Below are 16,728 nucleotides of genomic sequence, written 5' to 3' on the forward strand. Positions count from 1 at the left end.
ACGGTCAATGTTTTCCTTTACAGTGGCAATTGTGATGGAATCAACACAACATTAGCCATTTTCAATGCAACATAACGAAACAAACTACGCAAGAGATTTTGTTTTGGCAGAAGGCATCGGAGTAGGATTCTATTGCATTGACATGCACACTCACCCCATACTCTACACAGACTTGTGCGGCATAAACAAGTAGGCCTAAATGCAAATAGAGCATTGCCATATATGGATCTTTGCCATTTACTTCAAACTGGACTGTGTTTACTAGAGGTCGACCAATTAATCAGAATGGCCGATTAATTAGGGCCGATTTCAAGTCTTCATAACAATCGGTTATCTGCATTTTTGTACACCGATCATGGCCGATTACGTTGCACTCCACGAGGAGACTGCGTGGCAAGCTGAATACCTGTTATGCGAGTGCAGCAAGGAGCCAAGATAAGGTGCTAGCTAGCATTAAATGTATCTTATAAAAAACAATCAAACTACACATGGTTGATGATATTACTAGTTTATCTAGCTTGTCCTGTGTTGCATAGAATTGATGCGGTGCCTGTTAAATTTATCATTGACTCACAGCCTACTTGCCAAACAGGTGATTTAACAAGCGCATTCGCGAAAAAAACACTGTCGTTGCACCAATGTGTACCTAATCATAAACATCAACGCCTTTCTAAAATCAATACACAAGTATATATTTTTAAACCTGCATATTTAGTTAATATTGCCTGCTAACATTAATTTATTTTAACTAGGGAAATTGTGTCACTTCTCTTGCGTTCTGTGCAACAGAGTCAGGGTATATGCAGCAGTTTGGGCCGCCTGGCTCGTTGCGAACTAATTTGGCAGAATTGTACGTAATTATGACATAACATTGAAGGTTGTGCATTGTAACAGGAATATTTCGATTTATGGATGCCACCTGTTAGATAAAATACGGAACGGTTCCGTATTTCACTGAAAGAATAAACGTTTTGTTTTCGAAATGATAGTTTCCGGATTTTACCATATTAATGACCTAAAGCTCGTATTTCTGTGTGTTGTGTTATAATTAAGTCTATGATTTGATATTTGAAAGAGCAGCCTGACTGAGCTGTGGTAGGCAGCAACAGGCTCGTAAGCATTCATTCAAACAGCACTTTTTTCCGTTTGCCAGCAGCTCTTTGCTGTGCTTCAAGCATTGAGCTGTTTAACTTCAAGCCTATCAACTCCCAAGATTAGGCTGGTGTAACCGATGTGAAATGGCTAGCTAGTTAGCGGGGTGCACGCTATTAGCTTTTCGATCGGTGACGTCACTCGCTCAGACCTTGAAGTAGTTGTACCACTTACTCTGCAAGGCCCGCGGCTTTTGTGGAGCGATGGGTAACGATGCTTTGAGGGTGGCTGTTGTCGATGTGTTCCTTGTTCGAGCCCAGGTAGGGGCGAGGAGAGGGACGGAAGCTATACTGTTACACTGGCAATACTAAAGTGCCTATAAGAACATCCAATAGTCAAAGGTATATGAAATACAAATGGTAGAGAGAAATAGTCCTATAATTCCTATAATAACTACAACCTAAAACTTTTTATCTGGGAATATTGAAGACTCATGTTAAAAGGGACCACCAGCTTTCATAATGTTCTCATGTTCTGAGCAAGGAACTTAAACGTTAGCTTTTTTTTTTTTTTACATGGCACATATTGCACTTTTACTTTCTTTTGCACCACTTTGTGTTTGCATTATTTAAACCAAATTGAACAAAATTGATTTTATTGATGTATTATATTAAGTTAATATAAAAGTGTTCATTCAGTATTGTTGTAATTGTCATTATTACAAATAAATAAATACATTTATAAAAATAAATAAATAAAATTAAATATTAAAATATAAAAACCGCCCAATTAATCGGTATCGGCTTTTTTTGGTCCTCCAATAAATCGGTATTGGCGTTTAGTCGACCTCTAGTGTTTACAGCATGAGCGGTTATTAGTAGATGCATTTGTTTTGAGATCAATGCAAGAACTGCAGGTAGCCACATGTGAAAATTTGTTTCGTATCCTTTGCTAGTTAGTGAGCAATTAGCCCAGTTATAGGTCATTTGTAGTCAGCAATAGGGGAGTGATTCCTACAAGAGCACAAAACGTATACATTTCTAGCTTATTTTTGTCTTAAAGGGACAGTGTTAGTGTTGTATTTTGAGACAGGCTTGAATAATCTTAAGTAGCCAATAGGCAGAATAATTTGTGTTTTTGTAAAGTGGTTTCTTGCATCAAACAACAGTTTCAGTCACCTCCGTGTCTGAAGGACAAGTGGATAAACAGGTTAATGTTAAGCCCTGCATGTTTTGTTTTTTTCAAAAGTCTCATGGAATGTAGACCTACATTGAACACCACACATTGGCTGCTAATATAGACTGAATTATAGAACAGCTATTACAATGGTAAAATGGGATGCATTTTCTCCATTGTTTCTTTATGGTAGGCCACTCTGATAGGCCTGCATTATGATCAAATAGCCACAGTAGCCTACATGGGCACTGTTAAAACTGTACCTTAAAGCGGGTACGCTTGACACAATTTTTACAACGTTCAAGTTTGCGCTCAGAAGATTTGAAATTTGCACAGTGCCAAAAAATAATTGAGGGAACATTGCCCACACCTGTAATTGCTGCCAACGGTGATTCAAACGTTCTATTGACTCTGGGGTATTAATACTTAAGTAAATTAGATATGTGTATTTCATTTTCAATAAATTTGCCAGAATTTCTAAAACCACATTTTCACTTTGTCATTATGGTAGTGCTGAGTAATTAACAAAAAAAAGTGTTGGGGGTGTTTGGTTATTTAACAACTTACTGACCGACGTCGGTTCAATTACTTGAATTCCATTTAGTTCCTTTTTTTGAGCCCAACGCGCCATTTCTCTAGAGGGAAATCAAATAATTTGCGACACAATTCAAGAACTATGTGGGATGCTGGGCTGAAGGGAGTTAGAGTTTTCATTACGCAAATGTAAAAACTAGTTCAGCTCAGAATCGTGGCAATTAACTATAATCCACTGCACCATTTTTTTGGGGCTTCGACGGAGATGGATCAGAGAGGAAGAGGCGAAGCGAGAGGTTTCACTCTTGCCTAAAACTGTTCAAAATAAGCCCAATGTGCTTCTATGGGCTTATTTTGGACCTAAGCTTGTCGCCTGCCTTCCGCCTTTGGGACAACAACTCCCATTGTTAGGGCGGAGACATGAGCATCTCGTCATTAAATATAGATCTCTGGACAGATACACTTTTACACCTGCTACGTTAAGTTATATACACACCGACCGCATGAGAGAGGAATGTACACAACGACCAGAGGGACAGAGACAGTTTGTTAAAGTATGCCTTAAGCATTCTACTACAGTTAAATAGTTAACACACACACACGGACGCAGCGGTCTAAGGCACTGCATCTTAGGGCAAGAGGCGTCACTACAGTCCCTGTGACTCCTGTGGAGGGCCGGGCGCAGTGCGCGCTAACCAAGGTTGCCAGGTGCAAGGTGTTTCCTCCGACACATTGGTGCGGCTGGCTTCCGGATTGGATGAGTGCTGTGTTAAAGAAGCAGTGCGGCTTGGTTGGGTTGTGCATCGGAGGACGCATGGCTTTCAACCTTCGTCTCTCCCGTGCCCGTACGGGAGTTGTAGTGATGAGACAAGATAGTAGCTACTAAAACAATTGGATACCACGAAATTGGAGAAAAAGGGGTAAAATTCAAAAACATTTTTATTATTTTTTTATTTTAAATAAACGTCTTTAATGTTTATGCCAGCAGCATACCACCCTGCATACCAATGCTGGCTTGCTTCTGAAGCTAAGCAGGGTTGGCCTTGGTCAGTTCCTGGATGGGAGACCAGATGCTGCTGGAAGTGGTGTTGTCCTAAAAACAAAAATATCCCAATGCCCCAGGACACTGCCCTGTGTAGGGTGCCGTCTTTTGGATGGGACGTTAAACGGGTGTCCTGACTCTCTGAGGTCATTAAAGATCCCATGGCACTTATCGTTAAGAGTAGGGGTGTTAACCCCGGTGTCCTGGCTAAATTCCCAATCTGGCCCTCAAACCATCACGGTCACCTAATAATCCCCAGTTTACAATTGCCTCATTAATCCCCATCTTCCCTGTAACTATTCCCCAGGTCGTTGCTGCAAATGAGAACGTGTTCTCAGTCAACTTACCTGGTAAAATAACAGATTAAAAATTACAATTAAATTAAAATAAAACAGTTCTCCACTACAGATCATGGAGAGGGCTCTTCTGAATTATTTTTGAGCAAGAGCCTTTTGGGCCTCTGGGCTCCAAAGAACATCTGAAATTATAGGTTTTAGGTTACAGGTACAAACTTAGTACATGATGGCTCCAGTCCTTTAAATATTTAGTATAATATTATAACACGCAAGAAAATTGTGAAAGGAGAAACTGTTGAGGCACAATTACCACACCATGGAGCAGAGGTACACACAAAAGTACACACTTTATATGAAATGCATTATCGACCTGGCTGTAATTTTTGAATGTGTAGAAAGATGGTGTGGAATTCACTACAAGGCTAAGCTATATGCTCTGTAAAAACCCATGAGGTTTGATAAAGCTGAATGGGTGAATGAGAAACAGGAAAAGTATGGACTCGGTCTAGGTCTACTACAGTCTCAAATAGGCTAGTATCTTTGAAAGTCCAGTGGGAGTCCAGTGTTTGCTCTATTCATTTAGCATTTATTAAAAAATATGTTTTTAAAAAACGCAATACAAATCTATTTTGAATGGACATTCTCAGTGAATGGAAGTCTAAATGCCATGCATGATGGTTTATAGCAGGGATGGGCAACTCCAGTCCTCAGGGGCCGGAGTGGTGTAATTTTATCCTCATCCCTAGCAAACACAACTGATTAAACTAATTGTATTCTAAACTGAAGATCATGATTAGTTGATTTTTGGAGTCAGGTGTGTTAGCTGGGGCAAAAGTGTGACACCAATCAGGCCCCAGAGGACTGTAGATGCCCATCCATGGTTTATAGGAAGAAGACTCAATTGGTTTTGCTCGACTCCTCGTTTCCTCTGGTCCATCCTCTCCTCGCCTCCTTTTGAAAAAGATAGTCGAGGAGTGGAGGCGAGGAAATGCGCTCGTATGAAATGAGAATCCTTCTCCACTCGTGCGTCATCAGGCAAATTACATTTATCAATTCTTAAAAATAAATGTGTAATGTGATAAAAACGAATTTAGCTAGTTGTGCAATAAATTTTAAAGATAAAAGGATAAGTAGTGTATCATTTTTTAATTGTGTACATGTTTTTCTCCTTCGAGAAAACAACAGCTGATTTAAAGAGGGTGTGGCGGATTTTAAAACTCTTCCTTGCTAGCCGCCGGGATGATACTTGTGTATCCTCTACCGAAGTAGGTATTCGAGGAGGGGAGAATACTCCGTTAGCCTACTAATGAATTAACACACACCTCAACCATTTATCGGTTTCTGGGTCACGGAGGAGAGGCGTACAGACTTTTTCCCAATTGAGAATCTGAGAGTCATTACATTTCTTTGAATCTTAGATGGCCTAGGCCAATACTTTTGCATCCACCCCCTGAAGAACTTCTAATGCCAGTCAAGTAAAAATTGGTGTTCGGATTTGATAGACAAAAGGTCAACTTTTCATTTCTGACTTACAAAATAATCAGACTTCCTATGCCAAGACCCATCACAAACAACTGAACACATTTAAACCAATAGGACCAGTAGGCCTAAATCCTCTTAATATATTGCTATTTCCACACAGTTCACCTGGCTAGAGAAAGCCTATAAATCTGACATTTTTGTTCAAGGTTCAAATCAAAGACAGGTGGAGAAGTGATGACAGTAGGGAGTAAAACCAGGTTACATGTGGGTGACCAGGTCAGTCATAGTGTCACAGGGTTGTACAAACAGTTGTCATATTGACACATATCATTGCAAGAGAATTACATCATAAAGAATGCAAATTAGACTAGCTAGATTGTTATTGAATGTTTGTTACCAAACTCTGTATGACTATGTTAAAGAGCCATATGACCTTCCTATGCTTACTACGGTAGTCGGAGTTGAATCATCACAGGTTGGCAACAGAAAGACGTGTCTCATTCAAAATCCTTACTGCTAACGTCACTGAGCATTTAAATATAGTCTAGTCAATTTATAGGTTAGTTTTGATTAGCACCTTCCAAAATAGTTTCAGGTGTGGTGACAAAAAGTGATTTCCCTTTCAATAGCATCTAGCCTTCTCTTCAAATACTGCATAAATACTACTGACTCAAAATAAACCTCTAGCGTCATAGGTATGGGTGGTGGAGTGGTGTCAAGTCATGGTATTGTGCATTAGGGCCTAAACTCGTCAAGGGATTAAGGCAGGGGAATGACACTGCAAAGGCAGTAACCTCAAATTCTGAAAGGAGTCCGGTATACTTTCCTTCCATCTGTCTCCAAGTACCCTTTTATATTTTTAGACTAAAGCAGTGACATGATTTTCATCATCCTTCTCAGTTGACTATGACAGTGTGTTATCGTATCATCTTACAAGTAGGCTACTGTGGACCCCAGGAAGAGTAGCTGCTGATTTTGCAAAAGCTAATGGGGATCCTAATAAAATACCTAAAATACTGTACCAGTTCACTGGATACTTCGAAATTGTATTGAAAATGCAATGATGGTTGAAATAATAGTTTGTGTGACATCCATCCCTTCTGCATGACATGAAGTTGTTTTACATTACTCAGTTAAACTTATTTGTAACACTGGTTGTTACAGTGTAACGTTAGTATGCTATAAAATAAAATGAAGTATGTATGAGACCATTTGAGTTTGCTCAAGCTAACTTGGGGCATGTCCTGAAAAACCTGTCACACAATAATATCAACCTTTTAAATCACGTGACTAATAAAACCTGACGTTGACCGGAAAGGCTGAACTGGTTAGCTGGCTAACATTCATACTTTTCTTCAAAACTGGTAGATTTTTGGAGGAAACAGCACGTTTCTATGAGATGCCAATGGCTGGGTCGCATGACAAAGGAAGTCCGGCTAACTTGCTAACCCAGACACCCGGGCTGTCATCCACATTGGGGGACATGTTTTCTAGTAGTGACAGCAGACAAGGACGGGAACACGGAAGGGGCTTCCAAAACAGCTACTAAATTAAACTATATAAGACAATGTATTACTGAGCACGCGCAGCAATACATGTTGTTCCCAAGGTTGACTAGTAGAAACACAGAGAAAGTGCTATCATACCTTTGCTTTGCCGGCCTCGAGCTTCTTTTGCCTCTCCTCGTCTTCCATTACCGTTGTCCCTGTGGCTGAGAGAAGAGGAAAGGGGCTTCATGCGAAGTGTCAGCGAATACGCTCAGAGTCTGTGGGGAAAGTGTCTGTCTGTTGACATTAAAATTGTTTGGTAATGGTGTCAAATCACTGCGACGAACTCGCATTAGGAACCGACTCCTTGCTACAGCCACATCTCCGCCGCCATGTTCTCCACGTAAACACGAGACTGATTGTGATGACGTCACATAGGTGGCTGTTTTCCGCAGCTACGCCCCTTTGGTAACGTCAGAATGTCACTCACAGTTCAAAACGTTTATTTTATTCTTATTTTTACAGAGGGAAACATACTGTGTGTACACAAGTAAAATATATATTGATTATAGATTTAAATAATTTGAATGAGTAAATACATATTCTCTTTTCTGTGGAGGTGCAAACAAGATCACTGGATTAATTTCACATTGCCCCAGTTAAAATGACCAGATCTATTTTAAATTAAATGAAATATGGTCTCTCCATATGATTATTTCTGAAATTGTGGTATTAAAACAAATACAAAATGAGAGCACACTTTGCACACCTAAAATTCTCACAAACTTTTACAGATACACAATTGAGAACATCCTGTATCTCTGTAGCCTGGTACAGCAATCGCAGGGCTCTCCAGAGGGTGGAGCTTCTATCTCAAGGTCATCAGATTGTTAAATAGCCATCACTAGGATATTAGAGGCTGCTGCCTGTATACATAGACTTGAAATCACTGGCCACTTTAATAATGTTAACATATTTTGCATTACTCATCTCATATGTCTATACTGTATTCTATTATATTCAATTGTATCTTAGTCTATGCCGCTCTGATATTGCCCATCCATATATTTACGTATATATTCTTAATTCCATTCCTTAGATTTGTGTGTATTGTTGTGAAATTGTAAGATATTACTTGTTAGATATTACTGCACTGTTGGAGCTAGAAACACTAGCATTTCACTACACACGCAATAACATCTGCTAAACACATGTATGTGACCAATAAAATTTGATTTGGATCACAGTCATAGAACATGTCTATTTGACATTTACACGCATTGCTTCCACCCCAACCCAATCACAAGTTATACCACTTATAGCATTTAGGGAAATTCTCTGGATTCTCCATTGTGCTGGGAAGCCATGATGGCAACCCCTGATATTCAGCATTGTAAATGTGATTTAGGTCAAGAAAGCTCACAGAAAAGAAAAACCAAACCTTTGAAGCTTCTACACAGACCTACATACCGGCAGCAGCAGGAGAAGGTGGTCTGTGTCTTCGGCTGATGGGAGCTGTGCAGCTTATGGTCTGGCAGATCTTGAATTCCACCCATCTTCTCTTTGACATCTTTAGCTACCCACTTTGAATCCCAAATAAAGGTGTTCAGCTCCCACCTGTGAGCTTTTGTTGTCTGTGCAGTACCTTCAGCAAGACCTGCTGCCCATCAGAAAGTTTTTGGCCTTTAATAATGGATGGCTCTGAGGAGTACTATGTCAGTGTCACAGTAACCCAAGCACCACCACAATTGCAGGGCATCAACAAATAGATCAGGAAACTGTAACACAGTGAGTCCACAAAGACACAAGCATTTTGATGGTAAAACTATAGTGGTTGGGTTGTTTTGGTTAAGATTGTTTCCAGTTGATCTTGGAAGAAAGAATAATAGAGTCTGAGAAGAGACTGATAATAGGCTATGGAACATTAGTGTTGGTCACTCCAATCTATTTCCCTATTGATTTAGTCTTGAAGATCCCAAGCCTGCTAAAAGCCGGGCTGATGAATGACAACAATCATCAAATCAAATCTAATTTATTTATATAGCCCTTCGTACATCAGCTGATATCTCAAAGTGCTGTACAGAAACCCAGCCTAAAACCCCAAACAGCAAGCAATGCAGGTGTAGAAGCACGGTGGCTAGGAAAAACTCCCTAGAAAGGCCAAAACCTAGGAAGAAACCTAGAGAGGAACCAGGCTATGTGGGGTGGCCAGTCCTCTTCTGTCTGTGCCGGGTGGAGATTATAACAGAACATGGCCAAGATGTTCAAATGTTCATAAATGACCAGCATGGTCGAATAATAATAAGGCAGAACAGTTGAAACTGGAGCAGCAGCACAGTCAGGTGGAATGGGGACAGCAAGGAGTCATCATGTCAGGTATTCCTGGGGCATGGTCCTATGGCTCAGGTCCTCCGAGAGAGAGAAAGAAAGAGAGAATTAGAGAGAGCATATGTGGGATGGCCAGTCCTCTTCTGGCTGTGCCGGGTGGAGATTATAACAGAACATGGCCAAGATGTTCAAATGTTCATAAATGACCACCGTGGTCGAATAATAATAAGGCAGAACAGTTGAAACTGGAGCAGCAGCACGGCCAGGTGGACTGGGGACAGCAAGGAGTCATCATGTCAGGTAGTCCTGGGGCATGGTCCTAGGGCTCAGGTCCTCCGAGAGAGAGAAAGAAAGAGAGAAGGAGAGAATTAGAGAACGCACACTTAGATTCACACAGGACACCGAATAGGACAGGAGAAGTACTCCAGATATAACAAACTGACCCTAGCCCCCCGACACATAAACTACTGCAGCATAAATACTGGAGGCTGAGACAGGAGGGGTCAGGAGACACTGTGGCCCCATCCGAGGACACCCCCGGACAGGGCCAAACAGGAAGGATATAACCCCACCCACTTTGCCAAAGCACAGCCCCCACACCACTAGCGGGATATCTTCAACCACCAACTTACCATCCTGAGACAAGGCTGAGTATAGCCCACAAAGACCTCCGCCACGGCACAGCCCAAGTGGGGGGGGGGGGGGGGGGCAACCCAGACAGGATGATATGTAGCTTTCTACAGTAGTTAGCCGATCTGTGTATGGACCCTAAAACGTTAGGTTCTGAACTAATATTCATACCAATCTATGAAAATCAGCTATCATAGTTGTTGTATCAACTTCAAGTCTAAATGGCATTAATGAAGCCTATGGATAGAGTAGAATATAATAACTTTATTGTGCCAGGTCCTATATACCTGTGTACTTTAGTTATTACAACGCATGAGATTTCCACATTGTAGCCTGTACATTGAATATATTCACTGATCATGTACTCCTCCTTGGCAAATAAAGGTGTGGTTCAGGTATGAACCTCTGAGAAATTTTTCAGTCATATCAAACTCCATTATTTGAATGATGCTGTGTCTGCATGTATGTATTACAATTATACACTTCAACAGTGTTTACCACTCCTGCTCCTGGGACATCAATGATTACACATTGTAACTATGCAATAGACTAGAAACATGGTTGATTTGTAATTCATATATACAGAAAAAAAACGATGCATATCTAACTCCCTTCATCTGCATTAATCTGAGGACACAGGATAGTATTTCAATGAGATACTTAATTTCAACCAGTGGAGAATGTGAAATGTCTTATTGAAAGAAGTTCATTATCCAGGTGTTATAAATACATAAATGCATTATAATTATGATAATTGTAATATTATAAATAGAAGTTCAATCTGTACTTCAATGCACATATGGTGTGCATTATAAAACGAGGAAGAAAGACGAGGTGGGGAGAGAGGTGTAGAAGACAGAAAGGGAAAGAGGTAAGAACAGTGGAAGACCGCATTTGATTCATGAATTACAGTGCTACCCCAATATTCTCTCAGTTCATCACAATTGCGGTGTCTCCTAACCAGCCTTGGGCCCCCAGTTGGCCCGAAGGTTTCCTTAAGAGCGGGTGAGGGATCGATGACGGGACTGGCTTCCTCTCTCACATCAAAACATACCTGCAGACGAGTGACAGATGGATAGAGAGAGAGCATGATTAAGCCTTGTTTTTTTATTCAAATTTATTCTTATTTCAATGTAAAGCATCTCTTTAATAATACTTCCTGTTGACCCGACCAAGTGACATCTCACCTATGATCATGCTGTGCCCTCTGTGTCAGCCAGTTAAGATGCGGGAGGGGTTCACCAAAACAGCTGATATAACATAGAGGATTTAGGGAGAAGGGGGAGAGGGATGAAGTGAAGAAGAGAGACTGTCATTGTGTGTGTGTGTGGTCTCACCTGGTGTCCCACACTAAGTGGCTACATAAAGTACTCTGTGTACTTTATGCTGAAAAACAGACACATGAGGACAAACAATAGAAGATAATGGCAATTGAAGATACTGTATGTGATGGAGACACCTACCTGAAACATTTAAATATAGAGGGCTATGTGTCTCACCACTTGGTTATTGCAAGGCTAACCCCCAGGGAAATCATGACTTGGCAGCAACAGATCGTCCAGTGAAAATGGCTGTGTTCATGTGGTGTAAAATCTGAAAACTAGCAGCTGACATCTTAAGGGCTTTTAATTAATGCATGTGAGACAGGTACAACAAGACAGGCAGAGATGGAAAAAAATAACACACAACAGTTTACTTACCTTTGGTTATTGTCACGCCCTGACCATAGTTTACTTTGTATTTTCTATGTTTTGATTGGTCAGGGTGTGATCTGAGTGGGCATTCTATGTTACATGTCTAGTTTGTCTAGTTCTATGTTCGGCCTGATATGGTTCTCAATCAGAGGCAGGTGTTTGTCATTGTCTCTGATTGGGAACCATATTTAGGTAGCCTGGGTTTCACTGTGTGGGTGTGGGTGATTGTTCCTGTCTATGTGTTTTCACCAGATAGGCTGTTTAGGTTTTCGTTACGTTTATTGTTTTTGTAGTGTTTGTGTTTAGTGTGGTTTTTTCATTAAACATGAATCGCAATCTACACGCTGCATTTTGGTCCGATCCTTGTTCTACCTCTTCATCAGAGGAGGAGATAGAAGAAAACCGTTACAGAATCACCCACCACCAACGGACCAAGCAGCGTGTCAACAGGCAGGAGCAGCGCGAGGAGAAGCGCAATAAGGATTTCTGGACATGGGAGGAAATCCTCGACGGGAGAGGACCCTGGGCTAAACCAGGGGAGTGTAGCCGCACTAAGGTGCAGCGGGAGAAGAAACAACAGGAACAGCCCAAGGAGGAGTACAGTATGGAGTATACTACTTGGGAGGAGATCGACAGGTGGGCGGCCGACCCAGGGAGAGTGCCGGAGCCCGCCTGGGATTCGCTGGAGCAGTGCGAGGAAGGTTACCGTAGAATGGAGGCGGTGAAAGCAGAGAGGCGCTGGTATGAGAAGGCAGCACGGCGACGCGGATGGAAGCCTGAGAGGCAACCCCAAAAATTTCTTGGGGGGGGGCTAACAGGGAGTATGGCTACGCCAGGTAGGAGACCTGGGCAGACTCCCTGTGCTTACCGGGGGGCTAGAGAGACCGGACAGGCACCGTGTTATGCAGTGGTGCGCACGGTGTCTCCAGTGCGGGTGCATAGCCCGGTGCGGTATATTCCAGCTCCGCGTGTCTGCCGGGCTAGATTGAGCGTCGAGCCTAATGCCATGAAGCCGGCTCTACGCAGCTGGTCCCCAGTGCGTCTCCTTGGGCCGGTTTACATGGCACCAGCCTTGCGCTCGGTGTCTCCGGTTCGCCTGCATAGTCCAGTGCGGGCTATTCCACCTCGCCGCACTGGCAGGGCGACCGTGAGCATTCAACCAGGTAAGGTTGGGCAGGCTCGGTGCTCAAGAGCTCCAGTGCGCCTGCACGGTCCGGTTTTTCCAGTACCACCTCCACACCCCAGCCCTCCGGTAGCAGCTCCCCGCACCAGGCTTCCTGTGCGTGTCCTCGGCCCAGTACCACCAGTGCCAGCACCACGCATCAGGCCTACAGTGCGCCTCGCCTGTCCAGCGCTGCCAGAGCCTCCCTTCTCTTCAGCGCTGTCGGAGTCTCCTGCCTGTTTAGCGCTGTTAGAGCCTGCCTTCTCTACAGCGCTGCCGGAGTCTCCCGCCTGTTCAGAACTGCCAGTTAGCATAGAGCTGCCAGTTAGCATAGAGCTGCCAGTTAGCATAGAGCTGCCAGTTAGCATAGAGCTGCCAGTTAGCATAGAGCTGCCAGTTAGCATAGAGCTGCCAGTTAGCATAGAGCTGCCAGTCTGCAAGGAGCTGCCAGTCTGCAAGGAGCTGCCAGTCTGCAAGGAGCCGCCAGAGCTGCCAGTCTGCAGGATGCCGCCAAAGCTGCCAGTCTGCAAGGAGCCGCCAGAGCTGCCAGTCTGCAAGGAGCCGCCAGAGCTGCCAGTCAGCATGGAGCAGCCAGGGCCGCCAGTCAGCATGGAGCAGCCAGGGCCGCCAGTCAGCATGGAGCAGCCAGGGCCGCCAGTCAGCATGGAGCAGCCAGGGCCGCCAGTCAGCATGGAGCAGCCAGTCAGCATGGAGCAGCCAGTCAGCATGGAGCAGCCAGAGCAGCCAGTCAGCATGGAGCGGCCAGAGCTGCCAGTCAGCATGGAGCAGCCAGTCAGCATGGAGCAGCCAGAGCTGCCAGTCAGCATGGAGCAGCCAGTCAGCATGGAGCAGCCAGAGCTACCAGTCATCATGGAGCAGCCAGAGCAGTCTGCCAGCATGGAGCAGCCAGAGCTGTCAGTCAGCATGGAGCAGCCAGAGCAGCCAGTCTGTGTCGACCAGTCTCTTCCAGATCTGCCAGTCGTCCAGACTCTTCCAGATCTGCCAGTCGTCCAGACTCTTCCAGATCTGCCAGTCGACCAGACTCTTCCAGATCTGCCCGTCGTCCAGACTCTTCCAGATCTGCCAGTCGACCAGACTCTTCCAGATCTGCCAGTCGACCAGACTCTTCCAGATCTGCCAGTCGACCAGACTCTTCCAGATCTGCCAGTCGACCAGACTCTTCCAGATCTGCCAGTCGACCAGACTCTTCCAGATCTGCCAGTCGACCAGACTCTTCCAGATCTGCCAGTCGACCAGACTCTTCCAGATCTGCCAGTCGACCAGACTCTTCCAGATCTGCCAGTCGTCCAGACTCTCCCAGATCTGCCAGTCGTCCAGATTCTCCCAGATCTGCCAGTCGTCCAGATTCTCCCAGATCTGCCAGTCGTCCAGATTCTCCCAGATCTGCCAGTCGTCCAGATTCTCCCAGATCCGCCAGTCAGCCAGGATCTTCCAGAACCGCCAGCCAGCCAGGATCTGCCGGATCTAACCACCTGCCTGAGCTTCTTCTCAGTGCTGAGCTTCTTCTCAGTGCTGAGCTTCCTCTCAGGGCTGAGCTACCCATCTGTCCCGAGTTACCTCTGTCCCGAGCTGTCCCTCTGTCCCATGTTATCATTGTGGTGGGTAACCTATTTAGGGACGTTTAGGAGGGGGATTAAAACTGTCATGGAGTGGGGTCCACGTCCAGCGCCAGAGCCGCCACCGCGGACAGATGCCCACCCAGACCCTCCCCTATAGGTTCAGGTTTTGCGGCCGGAGTCCGCACCTTGGGGGGGGGGTACTGTCACGCCCTGACCATAGTTTACTTTGTATTTTCTATGTTTTGATTGGTCAGGGTGTGATCTGAGTGGGCATTCTATGTTACATGTCTAGTTTGTCTAGTTCTATGTTCGGCCTGATATGGTTCTCAATCAGAGGCAGGTGTTTGTCATTGTCTCTGATTGGGAACCATATTTAGGTAGCCTGGGTTTCACTGTGTGGGTGTGGGTGATTGTTCCTGTCTATGTGTTTTCACCAGATAGGCTGTTTAGGTTTTCGTTACGTTTATTGTTTTTGTAGTGTTTGTGTTTAGTGTGGTTTTTTCATTAAACATGAATCGCAATCTACACGCTGCATTTTGGTCCGATCCTTGTTCTACCTCTTCATCAGAGGAGGAGATAGAAGAAAACCGTTACAGTTATGGACACTTTTGCCAGCAATAAAGCTTCCACGGCCTGTTCCTCGGACAGTGAACATCTGGCAATGTCTACATTTTCAACCCCTTGATCAGCTTGCTCTCTGAAAGTAAAGAAAACAGCTTATTTTTTATAGATATGGAAACAATAACTAAGATATGACCGTTCAATCTAAAACAGCAGCTTTATAGGATACGTCAATACAGCCCAGTGCTGCTTACCTGAGATGCCATCTTTGTAGGTGTCCGCTTTGACTTCCTTTGTGTCGCTAACTAGCTAGCCATTTCACACCGGTTACACCCGACTTTAAAAAATCGAAATATACACATTGCGAGATATTTGACGAAATAGACAGACATGCCTATATTTCTCCCATAGGAAACAACGGGAAGGCCGCAGAGTTCCAATATTATTTTTGTTTGTTACATTTTAACTATAAAACAACGTGAGCAGGTCTCATTGCCAACAATAGCGAAACAGGCATTGTGACGTTGAACAATAAGCTGGGAATAGAACATTCGGAAGGCGAGTTGGTGCCATGGTGCTCAATAGAACTAATAGGAGCTGGCAGGGTGAAAAATGCACTAAAATAAGGCATGTTTTTTTCACGATTACTTCATAACGACGGCAAGCAGCTGGAAAATATGGTCATATTATGAAACTGGGCTCCACGGCGGATGCAATGAACTCGTTTTTATCAGAAAAGAACATTGTTAAAAATGTAATGTGTCCAGCCTACTATCTACACGGATTTCAGAGCACTCTCGTCTGAGTAGCGCCAGTTGGCCGGTGTCAGTAAACATCGGGAAAAAAGCGTAATTAAATTGTTTCCAGCAGCACATTTACAGTCACCAGCGCTCTGGTTAACACGAAAACTGCCTTACCAGCTCTACTAGGGTGAGTAAAATGGTCAGAGTGGTCTCATTTGTGTCTGGGAGTAGCTAGCCAACGCTTGACTGCCGTTGTAAGGCCAAAACGCTCAAATCAACCCTACTCCTCGGTCCGAACGTCCAGTGTGCGCTCCGAGAGCGAAATGGTCTGAATTTACAAACTGACAATTTCTCTCTGAATGGAAACACCATAATATTAATCAAATTAATTAAGCTAAATGTCTTAAAATCAATCCAATATACTATGTTATTACAAAAACATATTTAAAATTCTTTGGTAATGCCAATACGGAATTCTATCAAATGCTTCTCAAATATGCCCCCTGGTGGTCAAACTAGCAATAACTTGCAGTAACAGAAGAAATGGCTGAGAATTAAGTGACGTGCCACAGTATGCTGCAGCAGCACGCAAGGTGTGCCGCAGTATGACGCAACTTTTAAAGGAGGAACCACTGTAGCTGCGATGATCCGGTGTAAAGGTTCAGAGCTTGCGGTAGGAATCGGGAGATGTGGTAGAGAAAAAGCAGTCCCATATGCTCTGGGTTGATATTGCCCTGTGCAGACTGGCAGGTATTTACCGAGCTGAGGCTTGCTGGTGTCCGAGTTAATGGTGAAGACCGCTAGCAGTGGCTTCTGATGGGGGTTCTGGTTCAAAAGTATAAAAATAGCAGATCCGTACCACATTTGGTGAGGTGGGTTGCAGGAGAGTATATTCAGTCCGTAGATGGAAAATGAGATTAA

At 43.8% G+C, this 16,728-nt stretch overlaps 1 protein-coding gene across 8 annotated transcripts in view; it reads right to left on the reverse strand.

Annotated features, from left to right (window-relative positions):
• The window catches only part of LOC110488241 (A-kinase anchor protein 9), a 123,554-nt gene extending 116,009 nt beyond the window's left edge, over positions 1-7,545 (reverse strand). For all 8 annotated transcript variants that reach the window (XM_021560391.2, XM_021560393.2, XM_021560392.2 and 5 more), the window contains exon 1: positions 7,269-7,545. In XM_021560391.2, the coding sequence (XP_021416066.2) occupies positions 7,269-7,316 (48 nt within the window). In that variant the 5' untranslated portion in view covers positions 7,317-7,545. The remainder of the gene's footprint in view (positions 1-7,268) is intronic.
• Between the last annotated feature and the right edge of the window lie 9,183 nt (positions 7,546-16,728).

The sequence above is a fragment of the Oncorhynchus mykiss genome, chromosome 32 (assembly GCF_013265735.2).
Source record: "Oncorhynchus mykiss isolate Arlee chromosome 32, USDA_OmykA_1.1, whole genome shotgun sequence".
Classification (NCBI taxonomy): domain Eukaryota; kingdom Metazoa; phylum Chordata; class Actinopteri; order Salmoniformes; family Salmonidae; genus Oncorhynchus; species Oncorhynchus mykiss.